This window comes from Betta splendens, chromosome 13, assembly GCF_900634795.4.
Source record: "Betta splendens chromosome 13, fBetSpl5.4, whole genome shotgun sequence".
Taxonomy (NCBI): Eukaryota; Metazoa; Chordata; class Actinopteri; order Anabantiformes; family Osphronemidae; genus Betta; species Betta splendens.
Window position 1 is genome coordinate 20,795,999 of NC_040893.2, and position 15,023 is coordinate 20,811,021.

Sequence of the window (15,023 nt, forward strand, 5' to 3'; positions counted from 1 at the left end):
AGTAAGTACAACTACAAGAAGTCATGTTTACACAGATTAATGATGTCACACCGATGACACTAAAGTGTGACAGCGTGACGACAAAGCGCGTCTTTATCTTTCGGGTGTGGCCTGAGAGCTCACCAACTTCCCTTCGTTGTCGGGATCAGTGTTTACTGTCCGCGTGCTGTTTATATCATATTGTGGCGCTTTGTGTGGAGCTGCCGGAGGACACGCGCGTCTGGAAACAGTGTGGTATGCGGAGCCAGACGGAGCGTGCCTCGTGCCGTGGGTGTGGGATGGGGCGGAGCCACGGGCTCTTATTTTATTAACAGCTGACGGTGATGTGAGTTGGTTGATAGCAACACCTGTGTCACCTGACCTAAGCAGGCTTCCTGCTGGGTCAAAGGTCAGATGCTGCTTCCGTCCTGGTGTGACTGTGCCAGAACGCTGAGCTTTTGTGAATGAGAAGCTTTAAACACAGAGCTACAATTATCTCCTCACCAACATCAGCGTCAACTGCAAGCGGGGACCAGAACCTAGAACACAGTTCTGCTCCACAACAGCTGGAGCTCAACTTGTAGAACACAACAGAACACCAGATGAAGTGGGTGTGCGTGGTCCTCTATATTACTGATCTGTTTTACTTATTGTCTCTTATGATAAGTACTTTGGTTGACATGATGCTGATTTTGAAGTGATATATAAATAAACCTGTTTAAGAGCACCTGTTTCAGGTGCTCTTAAAACAAATAATGATGAGTGTGAGGAAGCGCAGATCAGGATGTGACTCAGTGCTTAAAGCAGCAGGATGAATAAGCTGCGATTTAACCAGAAACAGAGTATGTGTCATCATTATCCCGGTTGTCGGGTCACACACACCCGCGACAAGAGGTTCGACGTGGAGTGTGGCGCTGAAGGTAAGTGGGCGTGGCTTCAGCACGCGACACCGGAACAAAATCGAAAGGAAAAAAGCGGGTTCGTGACTGTAGTTTATTAATGGCTGTTCACCTGAGGACGTGCCTCGCACCTGGACGCTGCCACGGTCGGATTGGCGCGTTTCGGTCGGTGTTTGTGTTGAGTTGTTTTGCAGATGCAGGATTCGATCCAGAGCAGTAGACGTGGAGCCGGTTCGCTCTGCTCGAAGGCCGTTTGGCCGCTGTCGCCTGACAGTTTGTTCGATTGCTCCGCTTAATTGCCCCCCAGCAGTGAAAGGGAATCAAAGCGCCCCCCCCCCCACGCTCGCCCCCGTGGAGCCTCCCACGCTCCACACTGTAAGAAATGGGCGTCTGATTCCACCTGCATTCGTCCATTTACATGAAATGGTGTAAAGGTCACCTGCGCAGACCGCGGCCGGAAACAAACAGAAAGTAGGAGCTGCCAGAAAAGAAGAAAGACTACAACGAAACCGCCCCTGCGCGTCGTCACGTCAGGAAGACGCGTTTCTCAGCAGTAGCACAGCTTGTTCTTCAGGTGGATTTTTTGCAGTGTCCCGCTCGACCCCCGCCTCCTCCTCCTCCTCCTCCACCTTCTGTATAAAAGGCGTCCCAGCTGTCGCGGTTCAGAGTTCAGCTTCGACGGGTCCCGCTCTGCTTCTGTTCCTCCAGACCGGCCCGGCTCGGCTCGGCTCGGCTCGGCTTCGAGACCGGTTCTCCTTCCTAGAACGTTGAGACCTTTATTCCTCCAGGTGAGGCTCCCGTCTCCTGGAGCGCTAGGATTTGGTTCACTTCTGCGTGGAAGCTGCGGTGCCGCTGCCCTGGACGCGCCATGGAGCGTTTCTTGTTGTGCTTTCTGCTGTTTGGATCGGCGCCCACGGTGAGTAGCGCCGCCAGCCACGCTGTAAAGCTCAGGTGATGCGTCGTGGGGTCCTCCTGCGCTGTCCCGAGCTTCTGGCACATGCGTCTTTACGCACGGTGTGCTTTTCATTATGGATGCGCACCCGCTCATTGCGGCTCTGCCCAAAGCCTCAAGCCGCAGATAAGTAACAATGTGACGTGAGCGTAATGTTGCATGTCAACGTGATCGTGCTGTGCGTCAGTGAGCGCCTTGTGCTGCGCGTCCGTCCCTGCGGGTCTGAGCCCTGTTTTCCACCTACTTCAGGTTCTCTCCTCCGGGGTGTTCGAGTTGAAGGTCGAGTCCTTCACCACCTCCCGCGGCGTCTGCAGCTTCCAGCCCCGGGACTGTCGAGTTTTTTTCCGTGCGTGTTTGAAGCACTCCCAGGACGTAATCAACCCGGAGCCGCCGTGCACGTACGGGACAGCGCTCACCGACATCTTCGGTGCCGACTCTATCTCCGTGTCCGAGAGCGCGCCCATCAAGGTTCCCTTTCACTTCAAGTGGCCCGTAAGTAACAGAGTCACACACATTCCTTTGAAAAATTGATTCGCAGTCTGTGTTTACGTGATTTTTAGTTGAACACGCGCCTCACTAATCCCACGCACGTGCACACATCTGATTCTGAATTGTCTTGGCATCATTTCAGGGAAATTTCTCCCTGATCCTCGAAGCCTGGAACGCGGAGTCTTCGGGACTAGAGTCTAAAGGTGACCTGCTGCAGTGTCTCGGCTCCGCCACCAGGCGGCGCTGCCGCGTTCTCATTGGCGTCTAATACGTCCAGATGTGAACAGCACTTTCGAATTGGGTTGAATGCAATTAACGAACCGTGAGCGGGTTGTGACCAGGTGTTCCTTTGCAGAGAACCAGAACAACCTCCTGGTCCGTGTGGCGACCCGGCGCAGGCTGAGCATCGGAGAGGACTGGTCCCAGGACGCGCACGTGGAGGCGCAGAGCGAGCTGCGCTTCTCGTACCGCGTGGTGTGTGAGGAGCACTACCACGGCGCCGCCTGCGCCGCCTACTGCCGCCCGCGCAACGACACCTTCGGACACTTCACCTGCGACGCGGAGGGGCGGCGCCGCTGCCTGGAGGGCTGGAGCGGGGAGTACTGCGCTGAGCGTGAGTTCTGCTCCAGTCACCGCACGCGCTCTGAGGGAACGGGTCGCCCCGTTTCACTCTGGGGCTCCTTCGGGGGGTTGTTTTTGTCCAGTGGCCTTGAAATTGTCGCGTCAGGCAGTTGTCGCAGCCACCTCCGGCCCGGTGGCTGCGGAGGACAATCCAAGCTCCTGTGTTTCCACTGCGTGTGCTGGCTCCTTTGTTTGGAGCTCAACAATGGGCCCCCTGCGGCCCGGCCCGGCCCGGCCCGGCCCGACCCGACCCGGCCGCCCGCCCGCTTTAACAGGGACACGCGCTGCAGCCTAATGTGCGCTGCCTTGCGTAAGGAGCGGCATGTGTTGCTTTTGTTGTGCGGCCAGCTGCCTGCTCCAGCACCCAACACGCACCTGCAGAGCTGGTGTGGGAGGCGGGCCGGGCCGGGCCGGGCCGGGCCTCTGTGATCTCAACCAACCTGAGACACACGTACTAACACTCTCCCCTTTCTCCCTTGACCTCCCATCAGCCATCTGTCCTGGAGGGTGCAGCGACAAGGGCTTCTGCGAGGCCCCGGGCGCCTGCGTGTGTCAGCAGGGCTGGCAGGGCGAGCGCTGCCAGCAGTGCGCGCGCCACCCGGGCTGCCTCCACGGGACCTGCCAGCAGCCCTGGCAGTGCAACTGCCGGGAGGGCTGGGGCGGCCTGTACTGCGACCAAGGTGGGTTCCTGCCCGCCGACGCAGGGTTAAAACCGCACGTCTGCACGTCAACACTCTTAATGACCAGAACTGGCACAAACGTGCTGGGTCGAGGTTCTGTCTGGAGTCCTAATGAAACGGACAGTTCTAAAATCCAGGGCTGACGGCGCGTCATCTGTTTCTTCATTCCAGACCTGAATTACTGCACCAACCACAAGCCGTGCCAGAACGGCGCCTCGTGCACCAACACGGGCCAGGGCAGCTACACGTGCGCCTGCCGGCCCGGCTTCGCCGGCGTCAACTGTGAGGTCCAGAGCAACGAGTGCGACAGCGGCCCCTGCAGGAACGGCGGCAGCTGCACAGTAAGTGGGCGCCGGCGGCGCCGCTGGCGAGCGGGTGAGGGCAGGCGTCTCACCCGGCCTCCGTGTCCCCCCAGGACCTGCAGAGCGACTACTCGTGCGCGTGCCCTCAGGGCTTCTACGGGAAGAACTGCGAGGTCAGCGCCATGACGTGCGCCGACGGGCCCTGCTTCAACGGAGGGAGCTGCCTGGAGGGCGGCGCCGGCGGCTACAGCTGCCGCTGCCCCCACGGCTTCACGGGCTCCAACTGCGAGAGGAGGACGGACCGGTGCAGCAGCAGCCCCTGCGCTAACGGTACGTCACGCTCCGGGTTGGCGGAACCCACGCTAGAACGTGTCTGCAGCAGCAGCTGATCCAAGCCTCCGATACTGAAGTTCCTCGCGTTCAGAGATATTTGCTTTTCAGGTTTTTCAGGTATCAGAATTCTAGCATACTTTTAGCACAAGCCTTTTCCTTCACCTGCAGCGTCTGAGTGTCATTGATCACACGAAGCCCCGGGTGCTGGGCTGTTCTAGAACCTCGGCCCGGTGGGAAGCTGTGATTGGTTCTGATGGTTCATCTGCAGCTCTCGCTGACTGGATCCTCCTGCTTCAGGCTGTTTGGACGTGCTCTCAGCCTCTCGGATCTAAAGGCAGCTAATCGTAAACGGGTTCATGGTTGTTTCTGAGCTGAACCAGTTTCTTATGAACAGAAAGCGGCCGCAGCCGCTCGCTCCTGCAGTGTTTCATAGTTTCTCTGTTTATTGTGTGTGAACGGCTGTAAATGTCTGCAAGAAGAAGCACAGTCAAGTGTCTGTTTGAAGCAGACGCACATTTTATGTCTGCTGCCGATTTGTCTGACGGCAACATTAAAGTCTTGCCAGGAGAAACTCCGGTCACGTCGTAGATTTACTGACAAAACCGCGCGTTGCAGCTGACACTGACTTTGGACGACGCGAGAGTCGCTGACCGGACTCAAACACGCACTGCAGGTCTCGCGTAGATGCCGAGTGTGAAGCTCGAGCCCCGGGTTCGGGTTCACGCTTCGCTGCTCATGGGATGATTTAGACTTCCTGTTGGGATCCCGTCTGCCGTGCCGTGAAGTGCGTGCGTGGGATTTGTATAATAAACAGAGGGCGTTTGTAATGGCTGCCTTCGTGCTCCCACTGGTCTGAATGCGTCTCAAGGCCTCCTCCTCCTCCTCCTGCTGAGCGCGAGGTGTGTTCAGGGCAGATAAACCTCTGCATTGTCACGTAGCAGCGTCTTATCAACACCAACCGCTGAATCCTCCGCACGCCTGGAAACAAACCTGTTTGACGTCGGCCTCGTTTTCTACCTGACTGCCGCCGACTTCATCAACGGCACAGTTCTGGAAATGCAGAACCGATCTTATCGAGCTGCTCGTTTTTTACACGTTTAGCTGCATCGAGTGGCGCTGATGGAAAGTGTGTGCGCGTGCGCGTGTGCGCGTGTGTGCGCGTGTGCGTGCGCGTATGTGTGCGCGTGCGCGCGATGTTCAGAGCAGCATTGTCTGTGATGGATTAGATGTCGGTTACAAGTCCCAACACTGATTTCCCAGTTTATTGAGCTGAAGAGCTGCCTGGAAGGAAGAGAAAGGCTCTGGAAACTGTCCAGCAGTAAACTGTGAGTTAGAGAAAACAGGTTTTCAGGCTCCAAGGACACACATCGTCCTGATGGTATCGAGTGATAACAGCCAAATAAGCCTCAGTGAACAGAATGAAATCTGTCCTGAAGGTTCAAGTCTGGTTGACGTGATAATCGTGACCGGACGGCATCGAGTGGAAGCGAATCAGTCAGTGTGTGCAAGGGTCCGGCTCCCTCGGGTCCTTATTAGTCTCCTGCTTATCTGGAATCTGCAGCGGTTCCGGCCTCTAAGTGAGTCTGACGCTGTTTGCGCTGTTGCAACATACCATCATCCGCACAGAACCAAATATGGAGGCGAGGAGTTTGTTTTCTCAGTGCCGGCTGCAGTTCGTTGCCCCGAAGACGCCTTCCCTTCATTTGTTCCACACGGCAAAGGTCCCTCCATTCTTCACTGTCCTGGCAGCGAACAATGTTTGTTTAATTTTATAAACCGTGGTCTTATATATTATAAGTTTGTCTGTATAAGTTTATACAGTTGTCTGCATTTCACAAGTCAAATTTTTGGTGATCGAACCGCAGACCTTTTGCCCTTGAGGCCGACGCTCTAACAACTGAGCTACTGGTTTTTACTGTGGTGCTCACCTTCTCCGTCCTTCCCACAGGCGCTCAGTGTTTGGACCTGGGCTCCCGGGTCGTGTGCCGCTGTCGGCCCGGCTTCACGGGACCGCGCTGCGACACCAGCATGGGAGCGTGCGCCAGCCATCCCTGCCGCAACGCCGGCACCTGCGAGGAGCGCGGCAGCGACTTCGCCTGCAGCTGCGCACTGGGCTTCGAGGGCAAGGACTGCTCCACGCGGACCTGCGAGCGCTTCCCCTGCAGCAACGGCGGGACCTGCTTCACCCTCTTCACCGGGCCGGTGTGTCGGTGCCCGCCGGGCTTCACGGGAGCCCGCTGCGAGGCCGCGCCGAGGACCACCTCCACCTCCTCCTCCTCCACCACGACGGCCGCTCTTCCTCCGCCCGTGACCCCCCCCCCCGCGCTCATCGCAGCCATCGTTTTCGGCTCGGTGACGCTGGTTCTGCTGGTGTGCGCCGCTGCCCACGTTCTGCGGCAGCTGCGCAGAGGCAGGGAGCTCAGAGCTCTTTCCACATCGGTGAAGAACGACCTGGAGATGGTGAACAACCGCAGCGCGGTGGTCGGGGGCGGCGGCCCCAATAAAGGACTGCCAGGAGCTGCCCTGAGCCTGAAGGAGAAGGAGGCCTTCCTCAACTCTGCAGGGCCGCTGAAAGTGTCCAACAAGGACGCGGCGCTGGCGGAGAAAGGCGGGAACAGCATGGCGCTGTTCAAAAACAAAATGGCGGACTGCAACCTGGTGAAGGAGGAGCAGCATCTGGACAAGAACACTTTTGAGCAGTAAGCAGCTGTTTGAGTCGTTCACTGTCACCGGATGCTTCCAGCTGTCGCACCGTTAGATCTGATCCCTTGTTGTTGCTTCCTCTCTCTCTAACAGTAAGAAGTGTGACTCGTTCGTCGTGGTCCCGCCTCGATGGGACAGTGTGTATCATCCAGTGTTCATCATCCCAGAGCAGATGGAGCAGCGTGTGTTCGCTACGGAGGTCAGCACACATCTACTAACACTACAACTGAAACTTCTCACACTTCCAGTGTTGACAAAGTACAAACGTCAGTAAATTTGATGGAGGGAGCTCAGTATCTGAAGGTGGCCCAGCATCTCAGTCTACAGCAGCGTCACTGGCGCTATATCACAGAGGAAGGTTGGAAACCTGGTCTTAAAGTAGAACCTGACCTGAAGCTGGTTCCACAGACGAGCTTGGCAACTAAATGCTCTGCCGCCATCCTACAAATAGAACCACCAGAAGAGCAGCTCTGAGAGAGAAGCATGAGGAGCTATGAGATCTGAAGTGAGGAGGATGGAAGAGATGATGTAGGAGAAGTGTGATCTCTGTTCGTGAGTCTATTCAGACTCTGGCTGCAGCTTTGTAAAGAGTCACTGGACAAATTGAGTAGGGAGGTACAGTGATCCAGGCTGGAGGGAACTGATGATGTCATGGATCAGCATCACTCCTGGTTCTAGTGATGTTCCTCACATGGTAGTGTTAATGTGTTAGATGATGAAAATGAGAGATGTTGGTCAAAGATGATACCAAAGGTTCCTCAGTAGAACCTGAGGCTACATAATGTCATCCAGAGAAACTGTGCGATTCAATAATGTGTCTATGATGATTATAGTTGTTTAATCTATTATATTTTTAGGCTCAGTAATAAAAAAACTGGTTTATCTGAATTTATTTGAAAAACTCTTAGACGTCCAGGATTTGATGTCTTTTTAAACGGATAGAACGGAGTGTCATCTGCATAATAATGAACATTTATAGTATATATTCAGGAGCTGAGTTCCAATGTTTCGTTGGTGCCGTTCAGCCCCTCTGGAGGTTTTATGGTTTTAAGCGGTGCAGCTGTACCACACAATGCACTCAATGACACAGTGGTGGAAGTCTCCTGTGGGACAGGTGTCAGGTGACACTGGCCTGCCTTTGTGACCAGGATGGAAGCGTTCAGAGACCATGTTAGAACCTCATATGTGGACTCTAAAGAATTTGAAGCTGGGTGCCAGTTTAACAGCAGCTTTGTTGATGTCAATTGGTGAGTGAGTGAGTGGGACCAACGGCTTGTCTGAAATCCAGAATGTACACAATCCACTTTGTCTTGTTGGTGTTGAGATCTGGGTTATTGTCTTTCTACTAGGTGATGGATCTCCCCTCTCGCTGTCTGTCATCTGCAAACTTGACCATGCTTTTTGAAGCATAGACAAGTCTGCAGTCATGGGTGAATTGGGAGTATAGAAGAGGAGGTACAAGGTACAAATCCCTGTGGGACCTCAGTGCAGAGGGTCTGTGGTTTGATAGTCTGTGTTTGAACAGGGTTCTTGTGCATGCTTGACGTCAAGTTATCTCAGCTTCAGGATTAGCTTAAAAGGGCTGAAAACTGAGCTGAACAGTAAACAGCATTCTGGCATGGGTCCAAGTTGTCCAAGTGAGTCAGAGCAGAATGAAGAACTGTGGAAATGGTGTCATCAATTGGTATAGGTCCAGATTGGTTGATTGGCTTTACGACGGGCAGACTTGAAGCCGATTGGGACAGATTGAAGATGTTCGTATAGACCTCAGCCAGCTGATCCGTAACCAGCAGAGCTGCATGGTGGCATCCTGCAGGTTTGTGGTCGTTGATGGTCTCCTCAATCAACTGCTTGTGTGCATGTTTGGCTTTGCAGGTATGCCAGGGGTGTCCAACCCTGGTCCTCGAGAGCCACAGTCCTGCTGGTTTTCCAACTCTCCCTGTCCCAGCTAATAAGGATCACCTTGACCAGGTGTGTTCAGTCAATAAGCAGCAAACTGACACACCTGATCAAGGTGATGAGCAGAGAATTGGAAAACCAGCAGGACTGTGGTTTTCGAGGACCAGGGTTGGACACCCCTGCTGTAGTCTTCTTGGTCTGGAATCTTTGCAGAACAGATCTTGAGTTATTAAAATCCACAGTGATGATAAAAGCCCCATCGGACGATCAGACTGCAGTCTGTTGACAGCAGAGCTGAGTTCTTTCATAGCCAAGCTAGTGCTAGTAGCATACTGACATATACTGCTATCACAACGGGTGTGAACTCGCGTAGATGATCAAGATCGGCAGAGCAGCGGAATAAAAGTGAGCCAGTTCACCGTGTTTTGTAGACATAAATCAGCCTCCACCTGTCCTTGCATTAATATGAATTAGCATGCTGCGTCTCTGTCGACCCTAACAAAGCTTTGCCCATCAAGCTCCTGCGCTGTTGGAGATGCCTCTGCTCATCCGAGTTTGCAAAGAAAATACTAGGAACCGATGTGGGTTTAACTTACTTTACGTTGTTTGTTTCCCTCGTTTCTGTTTACAGCGTCAGACAGTTTCGGTCACTTCAGGCTTCCTGACAAGCTTAGGTGGTTTCTCATCAAATGTAAAAAAGTGGCCTGACAGAGTTTCTGTGCATACGTATAATGTCTGTCCATTGTTACGCAGATTGTGTTAGGAGAACATTCTGTAAAAAACACAAATGGCAAATCTGGAGAGACACTGAGCCTCGTGCCGCCAGCTTGGTTTTCAGTTCTGATGCTGTGTTGTGATCTGTTGTATCAAATGCAGCACTAAGATCTAGCAGGAACAACAGAAAACTCCCGTAATTTCTGGACTATGGAGCTCACCCGTATTTAAGCTGCACATTTAGATTTTAATTTGAAACTTTTTTTCACATGTCTATAAGCTGCAGGTGTCCAAGTTGTAATGTGAGATATTTACACAGTTGATATACAAAGATTTTGTAACTTAAATACAGTAAATGTCAATCACATAAGGGCACTGCCTAAAAAAATGCTGTATCGAAACACTGTTAGCAAGATCCCACTGAAGATTCTCAACTCTATTACATAGCAATGACTAAGGGGCATGCAGCATGCAACACACAAGCCTCAGTAGCTTTGTCAGATCTGCACACTGTGAACATCTCTGCTGTGTTTGGGGGCATGAAGCTCATAAGCCGGTAAAATCCACCAATTAGCCGCACTGTTTAAGACGTTGAGTTCAAAGCACGTGAAAAAAGCAGCAGCTTATAGTCCAGAAATTACGGTAGATGTCTGAAGCTGAAGACTCTGACCTCTGATTCAGTGATGATGGATCGAAGTCTCCATGCGGGTTTTTCCTACTCACCGTTTTTTTTCATTGTTTGTGCTGATGCACTGAGGTTCCATCTTGACATCTGTATGTTTCCTTCTGTGCTTTTGTGGCTCGAGGTGCAGCAGTGCCGAGTCTCTTATGCAGTGAAGCTGCAGCATCAGCCACTTTACCTGTGACTACGGAGCAGAAGGACCCCCATCTTATTATTGATTTTAAAGGATTTATTAATTCCAATAACTTACTCTATTCGTGATATTGTGACTGTTTCATAAATGAATGAACCAAGTCATCATGTTTGCTGATGACTCACTGCTGTTTTGTCATCCTCAGGTATAACCTCCAGAGTCTGAGCCTCCAGCTGATGAACTTCTATGAAGGTGAAGCTGTTCCTGTGCAGGACAGTTCACACTGAGGATCTTTTTCACAAACTTTATTTTATTTAATATTTATTACTGCTGCTGAGCAGAAATAGGCAAGAAACGCGCTGTTTTCTGCTACTGACAATGTTCAGATGGTGATGGACTGGAAAAGAAAGAAGGAGCAGAGACCGAATATCCGGCCTCATTTGCACTATTTATCTTTTTTATACTTATAAATATTAATATAATTTTGCCGTTTCTATATCTGAATGTTGTTCGGATTAAATGTGAAGAGGAGTTTTTGGCCAATAAGCAATCAAGAAGAACGGTGCCTTAGCTTTGTTGCCTAATGACTGTGGCAGCTGTTTCCAGGAGGCTTCATTTAGGTCAAAGAGTCTGAACTATTCCCGTCAGAGACTGACGAGTGACATCCATCCGTCCCATTTACTTATTGTGTGGTTTCATCACTATTAAAAAAAGAGGAATCACGTCAACCTACAATCATGGTTCACTCCTAGAAACTCTCAAGTGCATCTGGGACAAACGCCTGCCTTCAGAGCAGTGGGATGAACCTGTCCTCACAGACGACGTGGAACCAGTCACCAGATGAACGAGGAGCAGAACTCGCGTTGCTGCCTTCATCAAGCTGATCTGAGTCCCAACTCGTCACAGCCCGTTTGCTTCTGTTTTTAATATGCTGAAGAGCTCCAAAGAGTTTTACTCCTTCTTTTTTACTTAATCCATTTTGATACCAAAAATACGTGTTGTTCCTCTGTAATGCTTTCTTTGAACTATCTTCTTTAATTTAAGACAATGCAATGTACATATCCTCCAGGAGATGGTTTTCTTATTTAATTCTTTGCTTTGTAAGTAATGTATTTATATAAAACGGAGAACTGTATATATGTCTGTTAACGTACCTAATGCCTCCCAATGAAGAAATATATATTTTCATAAATAAATTTGAAAATGACGACAGTTAGTCAAAGTGTTTTTCTCAGCACTGAAAGGGAGCAGCTCCTTATGATGCCGGTTGTGGAGAAGCAGCGGGTTTTATGTTTTGGATCAGAACATCTGAGCATGTTGAACTTATCACCACCATTTGAGCTTTTAGGCTCCAGGTCAAGTCAAGCATCGCTAACGCTCTCTGAAGGTCTCCAACCAACCAAAGGACTGCCAGGATGCGGACGGCATCGTCTTCGCCCTCCTGTATGGTTTCTCTCTGTGGCAGATGCCCGGCTAGAATCGTCTCTGCTGTTCTGTGTTGTTAATTGATAACGTCTCCTGGTTAGTGAGTAGCTGCTGCCTCATGTCTCTGGAACAGGTCATTTGAGACAAACCCACCGGTCTTCAGGTTGAACAGCGTCGCCGTGGAAACCAACGAACTGGTGAACTGGCCAATGGTCAAAGGTCACCTGGTGGGGTACCTGAGTCTGCTAGTAAACACAGGCCCGGTTCTGCTGCGTTGATGCCTCTTCAGCAGATCAACGCTGAGGTTTGTTGCACTACCACTGGGTCTGAAATCTGAGGTGGAAGAACCAAAGAAAACAAAGACGAGTTCAGGGAAATGCCCAGTTGTGCCCATGTATTCACTGTGTGGGGATTTGCCCTGTTTATCAGTGCGTCAGATTCTGCTTCCTTTTCGCTGATTAGAGGAAAAGGATCCAGATTGTCTGAGTGCTGCTCAGAAAAGAAAGTAGCAACAGGATGTGGCCCCAGATCTTCAGCAGCAGGAAACAAAGTGGGACAGATTGCAGGCAGCTCTAACAAAGCTGCAGCTCACACATTAGAGATCATCACGTTTAAACCAACAATGGTGCTGAGACTCAGCGGGTCTTGTGTTCTGATCCAGTCTGTTACACTGTCACAGGTTAAAGCGTCCTTCTAAGTCTAAAACTAAGTGCAGCTCTAAAGGGATGTTCAAAGCAGGTAAATGACTGAGGGTGAAGAACACACACAGATGAAACACACAGCTGTCATCACTCCATCACCGCCCCTGACCTCTGACCTCTGCCCCCCCCATGCTACAGTGTGTCTGCCCTTTATCCTGTATGTGTGCACTGTGTGTGGAACAGGAAGAGCAAGACGATCAATCAAGTCTCTGGGCCTCATGATGAACATTTCAGACACCCACTTCATGGGAACAACTCCTGTGATCGTTCCTTCACGGTGGACGAAGTACCAGAAGCACATAAACTCTCACTGACACGCGGTGAATGTAGGTAGTCTGAGAAGGACAATGCAGCTCGTCGCGCGGCGAACGCAACGCTGTCACAGTCCACAGCTAAGTTTGAGGCCCGGCGCTGGTTCTGTGGAGACGTGAACACAAACAGGAAGCCTGTAGGTTCTGCAGATACGTTTCCCAGGAAATAGGGAAGATTTTAAAGAAAATTCCCAGGAAGTGTCAGAATGAGAGGTCCGGCCCGGTCCAGGATGCAACACTCACTGGTGATCAGGAGTCAAACAGTTTGTTTATGCTGTGGCCGCAGGGTGTGTTCCAACAAAACCATAGAACAATATCAGGCTTGGTTTGGTTTGGTTCTGTTTGGGTTGCTGTTTGTGGGTGTTTTAATAGTTCTTGCTGCTCAGAAGGACTGTGTTGTGTTGTGATGAAGCTTCTGTAGAGCTCCTATAATTAGTTGTGGTTTCCCGGGAAGGTCAAAGGTCATTTTAGGAGGAAGTGACCAAAAGAAATAGTAGAATTAGACGGAGGAGCTTCAGTGTGAGGACGAACGGACCTCATCAGGTTCATAGAAAACCTACGAGTCTGAATTTCTGATGTTGTGGAGCTCAAAGCTCAGAAGAAGAAGCAGCTGAAGTGGAGGCAGCGGGTCAGTTCCTGTTCAGCTTGTGGACGGGAGGCTGGCGAAGCTGTTGGAAGCTGTTTGTCCCCAGAGCGCCAGCAGCTGCTCGTCTTCTTCTGGAGCTTCGTTTGCAGGACCGTTCACCAGAAACAAGAAGAGCCCACAGCTTCCCCTCCACCCTCCTCCTCTCTGCGTCTGTAGGAGCCGACCTTTGACCCTCCCCACCGTGGGAACGTCGTCAGCGCGAGATGGCGTGACGACTGGGAGGACATTGCCACGGCGATGATGAGTCTAACAGAAGCCCGACACCTGTCGGACCCGTCTCCACCCAACACACACGGTGTGCCCTAAACCTTTCAAAATAAAACCTCAGTTAAGATACCTTCGCCAGTCCCACGGTTCTGCCTCTCTTTCACGCTCTCTGTGCACACGGAACCTAGAACCTGGAACCATGAAGTCATCTGGTTTCTTGGCTTTTGGTGGAGCTTGTCATGAAATGAACAATACGTCACAGGTTCAGCAGCTAAGATCCTGTCTCCACACATTTACCTGAGCTCTGTTTGTGTTGGACAAGGAAACCAGATCACCTGGATTCAGTTGTGTTTTAGGACGTTTGATAATGAAATGCTGATTAATTACTCTAACTACTGCATTCCTGAGGGCGGCACGGTGGTGCGGTGGGTAGCACTGTCGCCTCACAGCAAGGAGGTTCTGGGTTCGATTCCCGGAGGCGACCCTGGCGCCTTTCTGTGTGGAGTTTGCACGTTCTCCCCGTGCTTGCGTGGGTTCTCTCCGGGTTCTCCGGCTTCCTCCCACAGTCCAAAGACGTGCATTAGGTTGATTGGCCTCTCTCCATTGCCCGTAGGTGTGAGTGTGTGAGTGAATGCTTGTCTGTCTATGTGTTGCCCTGCGATGGACTGGCGACCTGTCCAGGGTGTACCCTGCCTCTCGCCCGTAGCCAGCTGGGATAGGCTCCAGCACCCCGTGACCCCGCACTAGGGAGTAAGCGGTTAAGAAAATGGATGGATGGATACTGCATTCCTGGATACCGAACCTCAGGCTGATCCTCCAGCTCTGGAGCTACTGCAGCCTGGGTTCTGGTCTGGACCCGGGTTCAGTGTGCTGAGGGAGGCTCCACAGGTTCTGCCACGGCTCGGTTCCCGTGGGTCTGAGCCGAAGTTTCAGAGTCTTTGCACGGATGGAGGCGGAGTCAGAGAAGCAACTATCTGCTGCAAACAGTGTCAGCTGTAATTAACCCTGGTGCAAATGTTGGTCACATCTGGAGGAAATCAGCATTTATTCTTCACTTCCCTCAAACACGTTTGTAACAAGTAGTTTCTGTTTTCTGTGTCTGTAATTCAAATACAACTTTAACTTCTCTTGTTTTATTGTTTTGTTTTCGTTTGTTTTATCATTTGTGTTTTTTGTTTTTGCTTATTTCATCGTTTCTTTTTTTCTATGTTTTTGTTTATTTTAGCATTTCTTTTCTTTTCTGTTTGTTTGTTTTATCGTCGTTTTCCAGTTGATGTCTGACCTCTTGCAGAGACTGAAGCCGGATGGTTGTGTGATGTGACCGATCAGGATCCATCACTTGATTTA

At 51.4% G+C, this 15,023-nt stretch overlaps 1 protein-coding gene across 1 annotated transcript; it reads left to right on the top strand.

The window, feature by feature from the left end:
- Positions 1 to 749: 749 nt before the first annotated feature.
- On the top strand, positions 750 to 11,596 carry dlc (deltaC). The gene is made up of 10 exons (XM_029170337.3): positions 750 to 1,794; positions 2,080 to 2,322; positions 2,462 to 2,522; positions 2,675 to 2,932; positions 3,432 to 3,620; positions 3,792 to 3,961; positions 4,036 to 4,252; positions 6,204 to 6,954; positions 7,052 to 7,157; positions 10,592 to 11,596. The coding sequence occupies exons 1-10, from the start codon at positions 1,747 to 1,749 to the stop codon at positions 10,595 to 10,597; spliced, it is 2,049 nt and encodes a 682-aa protein (XP_029026170.1). The 5' UTR covers positions 750 to 1,746; the 3' UTR covers positions 10,598 to 11,596.
- The last annotated feature ends 3,427 nt before the right edge of the window (positions 11,597 to 15,023 follow it).